Consider the following 20,072-nt stretch of genomic DNA (forward strand, 5'->3'; position numbering starts at 1 on the left):
ATCTTTGCTGTTAGCTGGTGGGCCACAGATAGCACAGACAAAGTTAAATTGTTGCATTGCTTCAACTAGAAATGAGAATAGGCTCGTGGAGAGATGGATGGTTTGGGAGACCTGGGACTGCAACAGGAGCTATGAACAGGGACTGTGGAGTCAGAGCAAGAGAACTGGTATTCTAATGTAGCCACTAGAGGGCACTAAGAGAAGAAGAAGGCCTTAAGTGTTGCTGAACTACTGGCAAGGATCAGGTGCATAGTTTTGCTGGCATGTGACTAGGGGAGGGACGCTAGGTTTACTAACTTGGGTTGAGGGGGGATATCTCTGCTGGCATATGACAAGGGGGATATCTCTGTTAGCATGTGACGTGGGGGATATCTCTGCTGGCATGTGGGTTAATCTGGCAGGGGACATCTTTTTTTATTAATTTTTTTAAATTAAAAATTTCTGCCTCCTCCCTGTCTCCCTTTTCCCTCCCTCTCCCCCCACTCCCCATGTCCCACTCCCCTCCCCGTCCCTCTCCAGTCCAAAGAGCTGTCAGGGTTCCCTGCCCTGTGGGCAGTCCAAGGTCTTCCCCCCTCCATCCAGGTCTAGGAAGGTGAGCATACAAACAGGCTAGGCCCCACAAAGCCAGTTCATGCAGTAGGGTCAAAACTCAGTGCCATTGTCCTTGGCTTCTCAGCAGCCCTCATTGTCCACCATATTCAGTGAGTCCGGTTTTATCCCATGCATTTTCAGTCCCAGTCCAGCTGGCCTTGGTGATCTCCTAATAGATCAGCCCCACCATCTCAGTGGGACATCTTGAAAGCTGTTATGTCTTCTAATTCATGATACATAACCACCTTGCCTAACTGTTATTTTCTGCTAATAGTTTTTACTAAAACATGCTCAGTTTCTAAAGACCAGTTGACTAGCATTGATCTTTGTTTGGACATAGCTCCTCAAGGGAATGTACACAGAGGTAAGAAGATCAAGTATCTCTTTTCACCTCTTGCTGGAAGTAATAGATATGGATTTGAAATATGCTTAGCTCACTTGTTAGTCAAGACAGCTTTTCTATGTCTCAGCTTCGATATTTTTATGATTTATTTTGATTTCTGTTGTGTTCTATGTCTGTAGGAATGTATGCCTTATGTATTCATGCTTAAAAAGGGCAGAAGGGGGCATCAGATATCCAGGAGCTGAATTTAGAGGCAGGTGTGAGCAAATGACTTTTTCTGAAGTCAGTGGATTAAATTTCTCTACGTTTGAAAACCTAGATGAGGACCTGTGTTATAAATATTTAAAACAGTGATTTAGAAACATATACACCCCCAAACTGTTGAGAAGTTCCTGTATTGTGTAGATACTCCAGGCAGCGTGTGTACACAACTTATATCCTAGCTTCCTCTATACTATAGAGTCTATGGGGAAGAAGAGAGGTTATGCACACACATGTGGCTCATGCGAGGCAAGAGCAGACTGTAAGGAATTGTATTTTCAAACAATCTGAAAAACAGGTTTACCTAAGTTATATTAAATCTGTAAGGATACAAGCTACCTGTTTCTTGTTGAGATTTGATATATGATTTTTTTTCCCTTAGAAGTGGGAAATAGTCTTTGACTTCCTTAAAGGGATTCATCACAATGACTTCAGTGTTGACAGGTGGTAATGCCAGCAAGAGCAATTCTGAGTGAAATCCAAATGGTGGTTTTGATGGTATCTCAGAGAACGCTCCCCTCTTGGGAGTGCTCACCTCTCCAGCTGCCAGTGAGTAAGCTGTGACAATAGATCAGACCGATCTCTCTGTCTCTTCAAGTATTCTTGACTGCATAAGCACATTCTTTCTGAACTCTCAAGTTGAAATAGACTCGGGTCTCAAAGCACACAGCAATTTTGTTGAACCAAACATGGTTAATGTCAGAGTCATTTGATTTGACATAGTATATGTACTCTGACTTCTGCATGGCAGGCATTTGTAACTGTGCTAACCTCAATTCATTCTCTTGGAAGACAAGTCTGTATTTGGAAATAGCTTCAGGTTGAATTCAGGTTTAGTCACTTTGTGATTCTAGTGAGTCTCATTACAAAGATCTGCTTTTTTTGTTTGTTTGGCTTTTGTTTTGATTTTGAGACAGAATCTCTCTATTCATTCCTGACTGTCCTGAAATTTTTGATGGAGACCAGGCTAGCCTCGAAGTCACAGAGATTCACCTGTCCCTGCTCCTCAGTGTGTGCAATCACCCCATCTAGGAGACCTGTTTTATTTATTTCTCTCATTAAGGACAATGAAGATCCATCTCGAGTTTCACTAATAAGCCTGCAGTTCTTGCCACTATACCACCAGACAGTTTGGTTAGCTCAGAGGCTTAACCAATTGGAAAATGCTGTAAATGATTTGTCGGAATGAGCATGAGTCTTATTCTGAACATTTCAGAGAAGCAGAGGTGAGCACTGTTTAGCACAGGGCAAAGAACACATGCAAAGAGGAAGAGCCTAACACGTGATGGGGACTGAAAGCTCCCTGCCCTGTGGAGTTGGTCACAGCAATGAGTTAGCTGAGGGTGGAGGAAATCTTAGGAGAAAGTTCAGTATATGAAGAGATACAATCAGAGCGTCCCGGAATGAAACCTAGTGGGCCCCACCTCAACTGTGCTCCTCGTAGATCCTGAGAAAAGTCCTCAGAACTTCAGAGCGCCCCAATTAAAATCACGAAGTCTGTAACACTCACACTTGAAGGTATCTACCACCCATTCATTACAAATACACCTCTCCTCCTCATGGTGAAAGAAAATTGATACACATTCTCTAAAGCACACTGTCTTCTCAGAGATCTCAGGGGAAGGGAAGGGACAGTGACCTCGCTGCTCTTTTGCTCAATGATATGAAAACTCAGTCATCTTTAACTTTGTTCCTTCATAATCATGTTCAGCTGAATTTTTCAATACTTCTGTTTCTTCCTGACAAATATATCTACCATCTGCACTGTCTTTCCTCTTTTGACTAAGATGTAGCTCATAGAGCTATTGGATGAGCCTTCCAAAATTCAGTTACTTTTTGAACTAGCATGTGTGTGTGTGTGTGTGTTTGTCCGTGTGTGTGTGTGTGTGTGTGTGTGTATGATGTATGTATGGGGACTTTACATACATGCCCACTATTTATGTGGAGGTCAGAGGACAGCTGTGTGAGTCAGTTCTCTCCCACCCTTTCATGGCTCCGGATCAAGCTTGGCTGATAGGCTTGTGCCACTGGCGTTTTACCCACTGAACCACCTCCTTGTCCTGCCACAGGCTGTTAACTAGTCCCTTTCTTTTCCATTGGATGAGGTGCTGTGAGCTTAACCTTTCCAAACCATTCCTCTAAGAACATACAGTTCCTGGTGTTTCCCTTCTGGCTACACTCTTCAGGTCTCCCTGTGGAAGTTTCTATGCATCCTGCAGCTGTGAGCATTAGCCAGGCTGCGGACTCTCTGGAAGTTCATGGACTGAAACCCAAATACTAGCCACTGTCCCATTCTCTTGTTATACTTTAAACAGTGGCAGAAAAGGGTAAGAACACATCAGCTCTTTTACTGTCACCTGGTAATGAACCTGCGGAAGTAGCTATAGGCTTTTACTTTGTTCCGAACCCTCCAGAATAAGAGCCTACGTGTTCACAGTACCCCCATAATGCCTTGTCATGTGGATGCTTGCTTTTCTGAACTACTCTTTATCCACACTTTTTTCTGTCCCCATGACTCTGGTCTGGTTGTAGTGTCTTATTGCCGTCTAAGTTTACCCTCTTCACTCTAAACTTAGAGCATCTGCACTGTATGTCCCTGCAGTCAAGAATATTTTTTCCTTGGAAACAAATTTGCCTCACATTTTCACTCCCTTCCCCATTCCCTTGAGCACAACCTCAGCAGGACGTCCCCTTACCCCTTCCTTGGGACTAGCACATCCCAATTCCCCTTTGGCCTTCCTGCCCCTCTTCTTAGGTTTTAGTTTTTCTCTTCTGTGTTTACCATTACGTGTCTCTCTTGCTTAGTCACCTGCCTTCTGCTGTTATTGCAAGGTCCTTGGAGACAGGAATTTCTAGCTGTGGCGGTGTGCTTTTCCCTGGCTTTTGACTGCTGTGCTCTTGTATGGAAACAGCATCTTTCACAGAGTGACCCCTGGACATACACTGGACACAGGGTTGATGGGTGAGTGTAATGGGTGGACTTCCTGAACTTGGCTTTAACTTTCTGTATCACAGCCACCGGGACACATTTCTCACTCCACATGTGACGGTCTACACTACTCCCCAGGCTTTTTCCAGCTCCCCATGCCTTTGTTGCCCTGAGCCCACCACTGGGAATATGTTTTCTGAGCCTTTTCCACATTGCCCTACTACACTAAATCCCTACTTCCTCCAGGAAAGCATCTTCACCACACAGCCTATATATCCTTTTCTTGTTCTTCTTAGGGAATACTCTTCTGTCTTACTCATCTGATCACTGAATTTATCCTGCATCCCCACAGAATGTGCATCTGTATCCATGGATGCTACTGATGCCGTGTGTCTTCATTGAACTTTTCCCAATGTTTCCTTTTTAACTTCCCAACTTTGGAAGCTCTCTGAGAAGTCAGAGTATATAGCGAGGACTCCCACCCATGGGTGCCACCTGCCTGAGAAAGGAGAGTATCTGTGGCCTAAGGAGTGTGGTCAGCACACTGCAGGAAACTACTTAGGATGCATCTTTGTGGTAGGCATTTGTTTCTAGACTGAGTCTAGGAGGTTTTTCTTTTCCACTATTCTAGATCCCAGAAGCTTCACTAGTGTTTAGGCATACACAACAAGTTTAAACAGACATTAGAAGTCTTTGTTATAGCGTGATACTTACAAACTTCATTTAGCGATGTTGAACTTGAAAGAATTAGTTAAATACTGATTGCAATTGAACTGCTGGATGCTTCATAAAATACTTGAGAAGTTTAATATATGAGAATGTTTTCTCATGGGTCTTTTGCATGGTGTTTCCATGAAGAAGTCTGCAGAAACTGAGTTTGGGAATGCTTGGCCATGTAGAGCTGAGTGTGAGCCCTGGCCGTGTGCTCCATTGGGTGCTTAGCTCTTTGTTTTCCCTGGGGTGTGTTGATTTGGAAGGAAGCCCTACACTCACTGTATGGTGAGACCTTTCTGTGTCAGGTGCTTAATGTCTATCATTTCAAGTAGATGTGTCACAATTGTAGCTTCTCATATGACTGACGATAGAAGATTTTTAATAATAGGAACTGAAAGCCACTTGGCCATCTTCATTATTCATTAACCATTTCTGGCGTGAAGAAGACATGTGAGATGTGTCAAATGTGTAACCTTTGTTTTCAAATTAATTCCAGCATGTTTTTATTTCTAACAACAGACGTCTACTCAGCTGTAGATAGTAATCAAGCTCCAAACTTCATTTCAAAGTCAAGTTTAATTCTCCAAAAGAATTAAATAATGCTCAGAAATGTATGTACCTAGTGTGGGGCTTATACAGGTCCTAAAAAATAGTTGTAACTCTCAAAATTCCAAATGAATTAAATTATTGTACACACACACACACACACACACACACACACCATATATCCACACTTTGTTCTTGACTCTTTTTGTAGAACAAATAGGCAATATGAAATTTGTTTAATTTTTTAACTTCAGAAAGGCTATATCTAGTATCTCTAGTATCTTTAAAATGTGTATCTGTTGTATTTCAAAAGCATTGATTTCTGGTTTTTAAAAATTATGCATAGTCACTACAGTAGCTACTTAATTCTTATTTTTTTCAGTCGTGTCAATTGAAAATATAATATAACAATTTGAAAAATTAACATCTGCCTTCTACTCATATTATTTCAAATCTGTGACAGGGAAAATATTTATTAAAAGCAGTATTTTTCTTCTCTTCTCTGGTGCTGACAGTTTCGATTTGTGACATCTGTTTCTCTTTCTGATGCAGCTGCTCCGAAAGCTTAATTAGTTTTAAATGAATGAGAATTGATGTTGTCTTGGAAAAATTTGATTTTCTAATCACATCATGGGTATTTTCAGCCTTTTGAAATGTACTGGTAATTCCAAGTGGGAATCTGTGTGGCTTCCTCAAAAACAGCTTTTGCTAGAGCGGAGTCAACCATGTGGACAGTGCGAAGCCAGCAATGAAAACAGGGTGCTGTTCACCTTACCCTTCTGCTCTTTCCTACCCCAGAGAAATTCCACAAAATGTGCAAAATTGTTTAAAAATAAGGTACTGGTCCTAAACTGTATGTAAGAGTGAGTCAGAATAGAGACTCCAGATATGACAGAAGTCTTCAAATTTGAAAGTTCTTGGCCATGCGTTCAATTTATTGGTAAAAGCACAAATGACGACTACTAAAGAAAATCGGTGTTTGGGAATTCAGAAGAAAGAATGTAAAGACAGAGTTCCTTTCACCGGCGACTGTACTTGAGGTAGGTAGCACCTGTCTGTCCAGCTCCACATGGTAGGGCAAAGCCATTGAGTCTGTCATCTCTGAATGACGGTCGGGGTGGGAGGCTGCCGGTGTAACAGGCAGCTTGTGGGACACCGTGTCCTGTGTGTCCCATGGCAGTAAAGCCACCTGGAGGCTCAACCGCAGTGTGAAGCAGATCCTGATTAAAATTGTTTGCTCTCTGAGGCGACGTGCCCGAGGCATTGCAAAGCTCTAATTATCCCCCATGAATAGAGCTGCAGGGACAGACCTGAATCGTGCGGTCTGTCTCATTCTGACATGGACAGTGGTGGGCATGGACGACAGGTATTGATAAGAATAGAGTGTTAGACAGTTTACTTCTGGCTTAATATTCACACTTCTGAAAATCAACATCTTGGGAAATATCCAAAGCTTTATTGTGCATGTGGTCTGAACCTCAGAAGACAGACAGAGTTGGCCTACAGGAAAAGTTGGAATGGATTACTCTCTTAGGCTGGGTTATAGCGAGCCCCAAGGGGCTGAACTGGATTGGGGGTGATATATTCTGCCGTCTCAGAAGGGCTGTGCAGTGGCCTGTGTACCCTGAATTTCACTATGGAGAAAGGACATTACTGGTGGCAGTACGGGTTCTCTACATCCACTGAGCACGGCAGCAGTCACACAACCCGTGGCCTGTGCAGACCGAGAGAACTGCACGGAACTTGGTAAGTCTACTACCAGTGATGGCTTAATTCCTTATTTTTTTATTTTCAGGAAAGTTGCTTCCACCCTAAGGAGCTCATCTGTACTCCGATAACAGAGTTATTGAAAGGACATGTACTGATGTGTTAAGACGGTGATCATGACTGCCATTTTGGCCATTGAATAGTCTCTAGTCAAAAGGCTTAGATTGGCCATAGGATTTAATGTAAGAAACCAAAAGACTCAAATTTTAGCAATCCCATTGCAATTCATGTTCTTCCTGACACATAAGTTCTTGGCCCCACCTTAGTATATCCATAATCAAGGAGGCATTTCACCAAAAAATTCTGACCATAGAATAGCAACAGCTTGCTACTCATCTAGAATAATAGAGCTGGAAAGTTTGGAGGGTAAGTCAGTATTTTCATCTTTTTTTTTCTTTTTAATTAAGAAAACAAAGTACCATTCAGAAAAGAATATGTTTAACAGTTTATCTTTTCTGGTGATCCTAATCCTAAAATAAAGGAGACAAAAAACCCACACAACTAAGAAAAGAGTAAGTTGCCTGTAGGTAGATATAATAAAAGGGGAAGCCTCACAGTTTTCTTTGTATGTCTGATTGGGCATCAAATTCAGAAAACTTGCTACCTCACCAGGAGAAGAAACAAGACATTTGAGAGCAATGAAGTCACTTGAGTATAAAGTATTTGTATTGAAATAGCAAGTTTGATCCAAAGGGTATTAACCAGGACAAACTCTGAAGGAAGGAGCTGACGCTAGACAGAGAAGGGATTCAGATTTATTTTTACCGAAAGGTGTGACCTGGAATAGAGGCAGTAGGTGCTTGCTGTTTGACTTGTTGGCTCAGATGGCCATGGAACACCCATACAAGCAAGGCTATGATGCCAGAGATCTGCAGCGTGCACTTTGGAGGAGAAAAAGGGAGAGGCACCTGTGTTTCTGCCTCATCTCTGGATCCACAGCCCCAGAATACTTGGACGAATGTGATGGAAACATGGTAGAGCCCAAATCGCAAAGCTGAAATTTCACACCAGTTTCAAGTTTTAGATATCAAGCATTTGGGCAGCTAACAGCTTTTTAGAATGCTATTGATCTCATAGTCAAAAATGGAGGGACATAGTCTATACCTCTCCTGCTTCCCACACTTAAAAAGGATTTTTGAAGGAATTTTAGAATAGAGATTTTAATCTAAATCACATTTTGTAGCTATCATACATCCATTGAGTTAACTATTAGAGGAATTTAATAGTGTTCAAATGTAGAAATAATAGTGTCATAGAAATAATTTCTGAGTCTAAATGAATTTCCAGATTAAAAGATTTGGCAAGGTGATTATTTTTTGAAAAGCCAAGCAGTTTGTAATAAGCCCAAAGTTTAATAATTACCCCTAGCACCCCCCCCCCCCAATTTTTGAATGTTACAAATGCTCATCTTGCTATTAATATAGCGGCTGCCTTGTTTCTCTAAAACGGGACAAACTTCCCCCAGAAGTGCTCACAAAGCCATCCACAAAGAAAAACAAATACATTGTTGTTTTGAACAGCAGGTCGGCAGTTGTTGGTTGGCTCAGGGCTTCTCTAAGCGTGGTTTCTGGAGACCCACCACTTTGGTGTCCGGCTGGTTAGAGTCTGTGCTGTACACTTCAACAATGTCAGTGTTTTCGAGAGGTTCAGACAGATCAGTGAGATCAGCATCTTTGACTTTTATAGTTAAGACTTCAATAGTATGAGAGCAAGTTTAGAAAACATTTTTATTAGACAAATTATGTAGACAAATTATACACAGAAAGCTCTGCCACTCATAACTGAGGCCTCCAAAATGTTTTGTGGACTTGTAGAATAGGCAATACATCAAAATCAGCCTATTTCCAGTATTGTACATGGTTAACAGTTTGTTGATAGCTGAAGTCACTGCAGCATCTGGGGTGCCCCTATATAGCTGTAAAGACTTTTTCCATTTGAAAATCAGAGTTGGAAATGAGGACATGAATGTCACAGGGGAACAAGGTGTGCATGCACCGCGGGACTTGTCACCCTGGAAACAAAGTGCTTCCTCATGATAAGAAAGTTTTCTGCCTGACACAGTAGACAATATTTAAAGATTTAGTACAAAAACAGTGACAGTACAAGATGCTCCCCAGAACAGAATTAGATCAAAATAGAATACACTTTAAGGATATACCTCTTAACTGCTTGCTCCTAAAGCAAATCACATAGGCTGGATCCTCTAACAATCCTAGCCACAGAATGAACGAGATTAAAGTAAGCATACGGCTGCCTGAAATCACAGGGTAAATCCCTGCTTCCTACTTACCACGTCGAGTTTTAGGATTACAGATGAAGCTTGGTCTATGTTTCTAACAGATAAGAATGCTACTTTTAGAGGATTGTGCACCAAGAGGCACTGGTTTTTGCTTGTTGCCCCTGCTGACACACTGGGTACTGATTTTTAAAAAGAAACAGAACACCTCCGGTAGAAGCGGGTGGGAAAGGGGTTCAGATGAGAGCCCAGAACGGTTGTTACGTGTTTGCTGTAGGGTGTTGTATGAAGCAAATAAGGCCACATCGACACTTGCAGGGCTTCCCCTCCTCCCTAGCTACAGTTATACTGATGGGCTCGCAGTTTCGGAAGGGGACTTTGAACCTACAATGATCTATGGTTAAACTCTGCTCTGTGTGCTGTGTGTAAGGTTCAGCTAATGGCATTTCCCATTTAGATAATTAACAAAAGGTAAAATTATCAAGGTTAGCTTTCTACACTGCGGAGTAATGAATGCAAAACCTATTCAAATGAGTACATCTAGGAACAAAGATGAAATCACCCTGGATGTTTTAATAACAAAATTATAAAATAGTCTCTTGGCAAACAACGCAGGTCAGAATGACATTAAAGCAACCTGCCTTTCCGCCTGAAAAGGCCTCCTGCGCTCTCATAGCTCCTGTACACAATGCTTGGTTTTTAAACTAAAGCTTTTATTAAATGAATTGCAATAGCAATGGCTGCATTTATATATATACACATTATATAGGTGCATATATATGTATATATGAGATACTAAGTTATTTAACACAATAAAGGCCTTTGCCATAAGGTAAAGTTTACTGTACATAAGAGAAAGTGTGAATACTGTACAATCGCATGAAGGGGGCGTGCACCTGCTGCAGTGCAAGGGGGATTTTGACTGTAGTCTTGACTGGCGTATAAATGGCTTTTTTTTTGTAATCCTACTGAACTGCATTCTCGTATTGCGTGGCCTGAATGGTCTTCAAATCATTTCCCAGACACTGCAGGGGTTGCCTCTGGTCCACCATTAAAGGACGCTTGACAACAGTGGAGAATTGTATGGATGCAGCTGAAGATGGAGAAAGACTGAAGTTATTGCAATTGTAGTTTCCACACAGAGGAATGGGACGTGGGAGCCCTGTATGCAGAGCCAACCCTGCGCGTGCTCTCAGTGACCCAGCGCTCATGCCCTAGTCTTGAAGTACAGTATATGAGAAGCGGACTAATTAGGATCCTAGAATACTATATTCGTGGGGAACAAGTTGAGTAATGAAAAAAAAGTGGAGGGTGGTAGACAGAGAAGGAGAAAGAGAGAGAACAAAAGCAACAGAGCAGGGAAGGGCGTGAGGAAAAAGAACTAGAATTGTTACTAATTATCCTGATTTCTTTTAAATAGAATGTCACATCCATGTTAGTCCCACATTACAGTTGCTCCTTTGGGGGAGTCCTAGGGTAGGCGGAGCTGTCTGCTGATCATATGGACGTGCCTCGGTCAGGGTCATTGCCCAGATTGAGCCCCAGGGTGGGAGTAGGCTGATAAGGAATAGATGACATTGTTTTGATAGGACTCCTGAAAAAGCCCCCATTAGGAGCCCTGTGCCTAAAAGGGCCAGTTCGGTGCTCCGGCACACTGCCGAAAGCGAAGCCAGAGGCAGCCTTCGCTGAGAGCGTGCGGCTAAGAGTCTGGATCTGCTCTGGGATGAAGGTGGTGGTGGTGATGTGAGTGTTTCTGAAATCACTGATCTGCTCCAGGGCTTGTCGTGTTGGCAAAGTGTCAATGTCCAGAGGGGTCAAGTCAATTGACGAGGTGGAAAACTGTTTATGGGGGCTGTCGTCATCTGTGCACAAGCTATTTACACGTCTATGGAGGTGCTCCAGGTCAATTTCCTTGTCATCCTGGAGATGAAGAAAAAGAAAATAAGGATCTCATCAGTACTAGCTTGCATGGATTAAAAAAAAATAAAAAAAAGTTGTTCAGCAAACATGTAATTAACTGAACTGTGGGGCATATTTGCTTAACAGACATTGACTGGGCCCCTAGCACGAGCCAGGCACTGTTCTAGTTTCTGGGAATCCTGACAGGGCTTTGAGATAAAGTATCTATAGGAAATACTTTCTTTGCAGCCGGAGCTTTAAAATGAGCATATGTCGCATGCAGCTACAAAGACGCGGGACAGGCTCAGGCAGAGACATGAGCAGAAGGTCTGATTCTGGAGACTTCCCTCAACCCCTGCCACCCCTTTCTGGTGCATGCTTCCTCTTTCAGAGTCTCATTCCAGATGGATTCTTTTTTTTTTTTTTTAACTCTTTCTATCCCTTAGGCCTAGCCTTAATTTTCTGTCCTTAGATGAGAGAGATATGTGTTTCTTTGCACTAATATGTCAATGACCAACAAACAAGGTGTTGTTTCTTGCAGCCCAGATTCTTAGAAAGAGTCAGCACTAGAGAGACTTTTCCATGACAGGGACAGCATGTGATACCCAGCACCTGAACCTGGTAACTGTGAGGTCAGGACGTGTGAATAAGGAGCTTTAACCGCAGGTCAGTTTTATGTTAAGTGGGTGGTGTGCTTGCAAGAAGTTCTATTTATTTATTTTTAAAAGGCAGTAAAGCCTCAGAGTTTTAGAGAGAAATCCTACTCACTAAACCCTTCAGGGTTGAAAAAATAGAATTGAAAATAAATAAAATTTTCTCTGTGATCAGACTTATTTACAGCTAAGGTCAATAAACTAAATTTATGAGGTTATAAAAATGTCCATTAATCATAAGAGGAGAAGATGTTTGTGCACAGAACCTGGAATGGCCATCGGGGGTTAGAATAGGGTATGTGTTTTCCCGCCGCGCGTGCAGCACTCTGCAGCGAAGCCTGCCGGAATGCACAGCCTTGCGCTCCCTTCTCCTTTCTCATTTAAAAATCCAATAAAAATCCATTAATGCAGTATTATCACCGAGACTTCAGAAGGTTGAGACGTATAATTTTATGGTTCCCACGGCAACTATAATCTAGACATCCATCAACAGCTGTAACAATGCAAACATTTAATATCTTCTGTAGTAATTCAAAAATAGAAGCCCAGGAGCCCTTCATTTCCAGAGTATGCAGAACATCGAGTCTCAGCTACAATCTGCATTAATGTGGCCTTTTGCTTTGGATTGATGTCAGCAGAGATACCAATGCGTACTCACTCCACAAAGACGGCATGGTGATAAACCTGATTAGCTTTTAATCCTGTCTCCACATTGTGGGGTTGGGTATGATCACTCACACGGGTAGGAAGCAAGGAAAGCGAAGCCATTCTTACAAACGGTACTGATGCTACTTTGCATCTAAGGAGCTATGAGGATCCTTAGACTACATAGAAAGGGATGTTCGAAAGACAAACACTGCCGCGCAGACATGCAGATACAAATGAGAGGTCATTTTTCTTCGTACATCAAAGCCCATTCTCTGTGAACTGCCTTGGGCATCAGTCAGCCAAGCACTGGGCAGAAAGTTTAAAACTTTTGTTGAAACGGCCCCTCAAACGAAACCACTGAATAAACGCGATGTCTTTTTCACACCAACTCCTTTAAGATGAACGAGCCAAGGGCTGTTGCCCCTCTCTCTCTTTTCAAATGTTCATGTTTTCATGAATTTACCTCACATGCTGTTTTCCCTGAGTTACTACGTATGATTTTGCACAGCTATACAAACTGGAACGTGGCCCTGGCGTTAAGCTGATGACACAGTCAGGGAGATAAGCAGAACTCAGAAGGATTTCCCCATGTGAATTTGGCACCGTGGGCTCACAGGAGAGCCCCAGACACACAATCATCATTTCTTCAGATCTTCACACACAGATAGGAAGCAGGGCCTAATGGTGAAGAGAAAGCATCATGCCAGGGCCTTTTATGCCCAGACTTTAAAACACAGGTTTAACTCCAACTTAAGGAATCGACAGAAACTATTAAGCATTTTTGAGAACTGGGTCAAGGGAACCACAGCCTTGCTGGATCATTAGTATGTAGGCCACGACTCAGAATTTCAGAGCCTGCTATAGAATATGAAATTGTCTGCCTCACAGACACTGCTCCTTGCTCTTTATTCACCCTGAATGTTCTAAATGGGAACTGGCGTTGCCTTGCCACGTGCTGGTTTGGAATCTTCAAAGAAATCAGAAAAAGCAATTGCTAATATTACCCTTTCCTCCCTGGAAATGCAGCCACCGAATGTTTGGCAGCTCTAGTTGGGGCACAAGTTCAAGTACCTCTTTGGATGGGACCCGTGAGCCCTTCCTCCTGCTCCACCACGTCTCCAGCACCGCTATGAGGCAGGAGAGCACGATCCCTGCGGCCAGGATGCAGAATACGCCCGCCAGGCTCTTGATGTCCAGGGCTCCTCCCTTCTGCTTCGCATCTACTGAGGAGTACAGATCACACTGGCCATTCTTAGGCCACCACTTGTGCTTCAGGATGTCCATGTCTCCACTCTGTTGCAACTCCAGGATCCTGGGGGTGGAGAACACAGCGCATGTGATTGTAGCCAGGGTGGCTGCCCTATCTGCAACCTGAGTGATCATGACTTCCCATCTAAAGATGGACAGCCTAGCTCACTAGAGCAGTGTATCAAAAGAGTACTGCAAAGCCAAAACCATGAGTGTTTAGATACTGTGAATTTTCTTCTACTTTGCCCTCCTTTTTCGGTCTTTCCCTCCCGTCTCTTATTTTGCTCTCACAGGAACGCCAGTGGCCCCGCCCCATTTGTTGTAGTACATTTTAAAATCACATTTGGGAGGGGCTGTTCCCGTGGGGTCCGACATTGATGCAGCCCTGTCCTTCCTGCTAGAGAACGCAGCTCTGGACCACGATGCTGCTTTGAAGGGCCCTTAGCTGCTTCCAGCCACACACTGGTGCAATGTGATCCAGCACGTGCTGTTCACACAGGAATTCAATGAAAATAAAACCTCTATTATTTATCATGGTCTGGGAGAAGGCCTTGGGACAAGTTTTGAAGTTGATAAAATACATCATTTTCATTTCTTCACACAACGGATGCACTTTTCCTTTTAATGCCAAAGGGGAAGTAACCTACCTCTGGGAGGAAGAAAACGGTAGGTCAAAGGGCCCAGAGGTGCTTAAATTCAACCAGAAACAGAAGCTATGAAAACTACATAGTGCAGTCCATACAGAGGAATCAGCCCCTCCTCCCAAATTCTGCTTAGACACCTGGCCTGCCAAGTGCTGGAGCCTCTGCAGGGGCCATGTATCCTCAAAGCCAGAGCAGCTTTATCGGTTCCTGGCCCAGACCCTTAGCATCCCCCAGGATATTTCAATTCATTCTCCGGGCTGTCCTGAGAGCCAGCTGCAAGGGCATCAGTGGCCTCCAGGGTACCAATTGGGACTAGTGGGGACAGAGCAGGGGTGCATTGGTTCCTGAGGGCACACCATTCTTGCTGCACACTCTTCCCTGGCCACCAGCCCTGGAGTGGAGAGGGAAAAACCCAGTGGCTTTCCTGGAGATGTGGCGTCTCTGCAAACCTCCCAGCTACTCATGAATAAGTCACGTGAATCCAACCTCCTGGAGATCATAGAGATATCTGCCAAGATATATTTGTCAGATATGTTTGCCAAGGTAAGGGTGGGACAGAGGAATCAGTTTTGGCTAGATATATAATTTTTATATAAGTAAACTTTGGATATGTGGTCTTATATTTGTGCTCTGGCCCTGGATCATGCCTTCTTCTGGGATGAGGATTTTAAAATCTTAGAGGAACTCAGCCAGTCTAGGGGTGAATCACCCACTGTTCTTCCTATCTTAAGCCTACATGACCGGGCAATAACAACATGACCGGGCAATGGTTTGGGCACTGGAGGTAAGGTCCACAGCTCGCCTAAGGTAGGGATGCGAGTGGCTTGGGGTTACAGAGGATGGGTGAGCCTACATTCCCATCACCTCCCACAGGGCCCCAGGGCAAACATGGCTTCCCTCTTCTTCTGCAATCCATGGATATGACTGTAAATTGTCACCATCTATGCCTTCAGAATTCCCCAAAGTGCATTCCGCCAGACACAAACACCTACAAGGCCTTCATGAGGAAAGAACCCCGTGGTCATGAACTGTGATACCCTCTTGGAGACTTCTATGACATCAGCTTAGTAAATGTCCAAGTAGACCCACAACAAAAAAGCCTTATGGTCCTGTGTAGCTCAGCCTCCCTCAGGCTCCCTCAGTCTACTTTCATTCTGCTCCCCTCGTTGTTGCTTTCCACGAAAGTCAATGCGCTTTAGAACTCTAGTTTAAGGAGCCCGTAAAGCATACTTTGTGGCAGTTGAGGGCAGAGGTTAAGCTTATCCAAATACATAATTATGTTATCAAGGATTCGGGCTTGACCTGCCAGGCGGTGATGCCTTTAGTCCCAGCACTTGGGAGGCAGAGGCAGGTGAATCTCTGTGAGTTCGAGGCCAGCCTGGTCTACTAGTTCCAGGACAGACTCCAAACCTAGAGAGAAACCCTATTTCGAAAAACAAAAACAAACAAACAAAAAAGATGTTAATACCATGAAGAAGCCATTTTAGAGGTTCAGTTGTGTAAGGTTAATAAATAAATCATAGCGGCTGAGGCAGTGCCTTAGTTAATGAGGAGCTCACTGTGTAAGCACAAGAGCTGGTTTGATCCCCAGAATCTAGGAAAGCCAGGCATAGTGGCAGCAGTTGGATAGGAGGAGACAGGTAGAGGCTTGAGGCTCTTTGGCCAGTCATTTTAGCCAGGTAGGCAAGTTCCAGGCGAAGAGAGAGGCCTTGTCTGAAAATAAACTAGATGATGTCTTGGGAAGAATGACTTTGGCTTTCATGCTTGTGTGCAAACATGTGTCTGAGTGCCCCCCCTTCCTCACAGGAAAGAAGAATTTCTAGGGATCTGCTGTACATTAGCTTATAGCAGACAATATCGTATTGTACACTTGAGTTTCTGCTAATAGCTCAGCTCTCGTGTAAGGGTTCGTTGCATCATAATAGAAACAACACAGTGTCCTTTAGGAATTTGCTTATTGAAAGGCACGGACTCGTCAGAGCATCGTTAGATCTCCTACAAGAAAACTTCAGTTAACTTTGAAGAAAGAATTTTGTTTAAAATTGAGTGTATAATGACGTATAAAAGGAAGTTGCAGCAACATTTTCTCGATGAGAATAGAGTTGCCCTCAGCATGTGCGGAGAATACTCCTAAGACTCCCCAGTAAATACCAAAGTTGGCAGAAACTTAAGTTACTTACATAAGATGACAAGCTGGTTACACGGAACCGTCCCTCCCCTGACATACACCATCTGTAGTGCTTTGAACGAAAATGTACCCGGTAGGCTTACGCATTGGAACACTTGATCCCCATTTGGAGACTCTCTTAGGGAAGTTTAAAAGGTCTTGCCTTACTGGAGATGAATTTTGAGAGGTAAAGACTCATCCCATTCTTTAGCCCACTCTTTCTGCTTTGTACTTACAGTTAAGGGTGGGAGCGCTCAGCCTTCTACTTGCTGCCTGCCTCTCTGCCATCATGGACTCTTATCCCTCAGCAACTATGAACCAAATAATCTCTTCCATCCTTTGGTCATGGTATTTTATCTCAGTAACAGAAACATCACCCACATACCCACCCTTATGCTGTTCATCTTCTGATTATGTAAATATCACACGCCAATCTGAATAGTTGTTATGCCGTTCTGTTTAAGGAAAGGTTACAAGAAAAATAAAGACTTCACGAGTTCAGTCCAGATGCATTTCTTTTTTTCAGGATATTTATGACCTGAAGGCACATGGATGCAGACGACTCAGAATGGCAGCCTCCCCTTCACTGCCACCCTGGTCAGTATCTGTGAGATGTGATACAGATTTTACCTTCCTTCCCAGCTGCCTGTGGCTAGTGACTACCATGAGATCCCCTCTCTAGAAAGCCCACTCGCCTTCTCCCTGTTGCTCTGGTGGCTACTAATCAAATATGCCCAGCACAGCATCTCCTAAGGGAAGCCTGCCCTCACATCCTCCTTTTTCCTCATCAGTGAGGCTGTTTTATAATTTATTCCATTTCCTATGAATCTATCCATCCATTTAATAAATATTTCAAGAGCGACTCATGCCAAGCATTCCTTGTGCACACAATTTATTCTCCACCACGACTGCACATTCAGGCAGAACAGCCTGGCACACGGCAAGGCTGCCCTTCCAGTGACTTCATTCTGTGTCACTTTTTTCTTTCATTCACTCGGGATAGGATTACATCCTCTCCACTTTCCTTAATCCTTGCTGAAACCTCTGTGCTTCATTTACTTATTCTGCTTCTTTTTTTAAAAAAATATATGGGGAATATTTTCACTTAAAAGTAAGCATTGAATCATACAAATTATATTGCACACATTCCAATTCTTTCCTTCTTTTTCTTGCTTTTTTCAGTTCTTTGAGACAGGGTTTCTCAGTAGCTATTGAGCTGGTCCTGCAACTCATTCTGTAAATCAGGCTGACCTTGAGCTCACAGAGATCCACCTGCCTCTGCCTCCCCGAGTGCTGGGATTAAAGGCCTGTGCCACCACTGACCAGCTGCACACATTCCAGTTCTAACAGGAACTGGATGCAGTAAACTGGAAGACTTTAGTTGTAGAGTTTGAAGTTCATGTAGCTAGGTGCTAGAAGTTCACACAGTAGGGAAGGAACAGAATAGTCTCTCTGGGAGCCTTCAAGCTCTGCAAAGCCGCAGAGTTCTCTCTCATAATTACACAGCTCAGGTGGCTAAGGCACCATAGTGAAAGGGGAGGGAGGAAGGAAGGGAAGAAGGAGGGAGAGAAATTGGGCCTTAGCCTTCTCCATTCACACTCCAGCTACATTCTCAGCCTTCTAAACCACATTCTGGGGGATACAGAATGGCTTGGGATAGAACTCTGTGGGGTACTGAAAGCGTAATCTAGGCCTGGAATTCTGCACGACCTTGCTATTAAATTTAATGGTTCTTGGAGTTCCATGAGCCTCTCACCATAGCTCTTTATCATTTAACATTTATCATTGTTTTTTTTTTTCTCCTAAGTACCAGTGGGAGCAAGCTTAGTAGACTATAATGTTCTTCCTTACAGCCTAGATATAGTAGGGAGGGCGTGGGACCTTTCCCAAAGCAGTGTGCCTTACTCACCTTCTCCGAAGAGTGGAAGCGAATGCTGTGAGGGGTATGTGGAGGGAATGGGAGGAGAGGAGGGAGTGGGAACTTGGATTGATATCTATAATGAAAAAAGATTGTTTTCTTTTCTCAAAAATAAGTAAATAAATAAAGGTGGAAAAAAGAAAAAAAACCCAACGTCATGAATTCTTGCATAAAAATGAAGATCCAGGTTCAGTTTTCAAATCTTCACAGGACTCTTGTAAGCGAAGCTTAAAAGCACACCTACAGGAGAGTTCAAGAATACAGTAGCCAAATCTTTGGCTTTTGGGGCAGACAGGAATTTCTGTTATACGTCCGAGTTCCACACGGTGACAGTATTGTTTCACTCCGGGCAGGGCGGTGCTGCGACTCTCACTATGGCTTACCTGTGGGCGTGATTGAAATGCAGGAAGCAGATACTTGTGCCTTAAGCACTTAGCTATCAGAGACGAAATTAGCTACTAGATTGTGATGAACGATTAGATGGCTGGAACCTTTTCTTGAAATGCAGTGAGAAAAATCCCTGCCATTTGAAAGGTCGGGGAGATGACAACCACATTTTCTTTTGAAGGCTATTGTAGTGAGAATTAACGAGACCACACACACTCACACAATGGATCATGCTATCTGCCTCACTGCTTAGCATGTGAAGGAGGAGCAGAGCTTGGAAGTTAGGTTAAGATTGGCAGCGTGGGTACGCGCGCATGCGTGTGTGTGTGTGTGTGTGTGTGTGTGTGTGTGTGTGTGTACTCTGTCGCGCTCGTACGCACGTGTCCAGCGCGAACGAAGAGAGCGCCTTGTTCTTTGAACCTGTTCTGGCATGTTCTTCATTAAGAATCTGCGAGTGACTCACTGATAAGAACACTGCGATTCTTTCGTTTTCCTAGTGTTCAAACATTTGCATTTTCACTAAAAAAAAATGGAAGGTTCAGCTTGAAAAGGTTTCTAGCTCAGCCTGGGCACCAAGAGTACTTTGTTGATACAAACGAGCAAATTCCAGGGGAAGGCTGTGAAGCCAACAGCCCTTCTTTCATATTCAAATAAAAGCATTCAGTACGTTCAGGCAGGGCTCTGAAAAAGCTTTGAAGATAATAGCTTCACTTCTGTGTGAGGCTGCTCTAACCCATTGATCACTTTCTACCTTGAACACCTACACCAGGAATTGATTTCCAAATTAATCTATTTGTAAGGTGAGAGGTTGCTGAAAGGGCTGTGCTAATCTCCACCCACCGAGGGGGACTTAGAATTTTGTCTTGAGAACAGCAGGCTGCAGGCTCCTTTCAAGTTTCGTTGGAATCACGGCCCTTTGCTAAATTCCTGTGGAGTCATCTGTGATACAACTTCTTGGTTAAGTGAGGAAAAAAGATGTCACTTGTTTATTTAGTCACTTCTACTAAGAAAGAGTCTAGAGACAATAAAAAAAAGGTTATTAAACCAAATGCAAGAATTCTTTGTCAGGCTATACACAAGCTGCCCTGTGATTTTGGTAACCCGGTTTCACACTTTCTAGA

The 20,072-nt window shown here is 43.4% G+C and overlaps 1 protein-coding gene across 5 annotated transcripts in view; it reads right to left on the reverse strand.

Annotated features, from left to right (window-relative positions):
• Window positions 1–20,072, reverse strand: part of Grid2 (glutamate ionotropic receptor delta type subunit 2) — a 1,369,063-nt gene that overhangs the window by 27,076 nt on the left and 1,321,915 nt on the right. For 3 of the 5 annotated variants that reach the window (XM_075983937.1, XM_075983934.1, XM_075983935.1), the window contains 2 exons: window positions 13,659–13,899; window positions 8,855–11,307 (listed from right to left, as the gene is read on the reverse strand). In XM_075983937.1, the coding sequence (XP_075840052.1) occupies window positions 10,885–11,307; window positions 13,659–13,899 (664 nt within the window). In that variant the 3' untranslated portion in view covers window positions 8,855–10,884. Of the gene's footprint in view, window positions 1–8,854; window positions 11,308–13,658; window positions 13,900–20,072 lie in introns of those variants that run through there. The other 2 variants (XM_075983936.1, XM_075983939.1) reach the window with 1 other exon arrangement.

The sequence above is a fragment of the Microtus pennsylvanicus genome, chromosome 8 (genome assembly GCF_037038515.1).
Source record: "Microtus pennsylvanicus isolate mMicPen1 chromosome 8, mMicPen1.hap1, whole genome shotgun sequence".
Lineage (NCBI taxonomy): Eukaryota > Metazoa > Chordata > Mammalia > Rodentia > Cricetidae > Microtus > Microtus pennsylvanicus.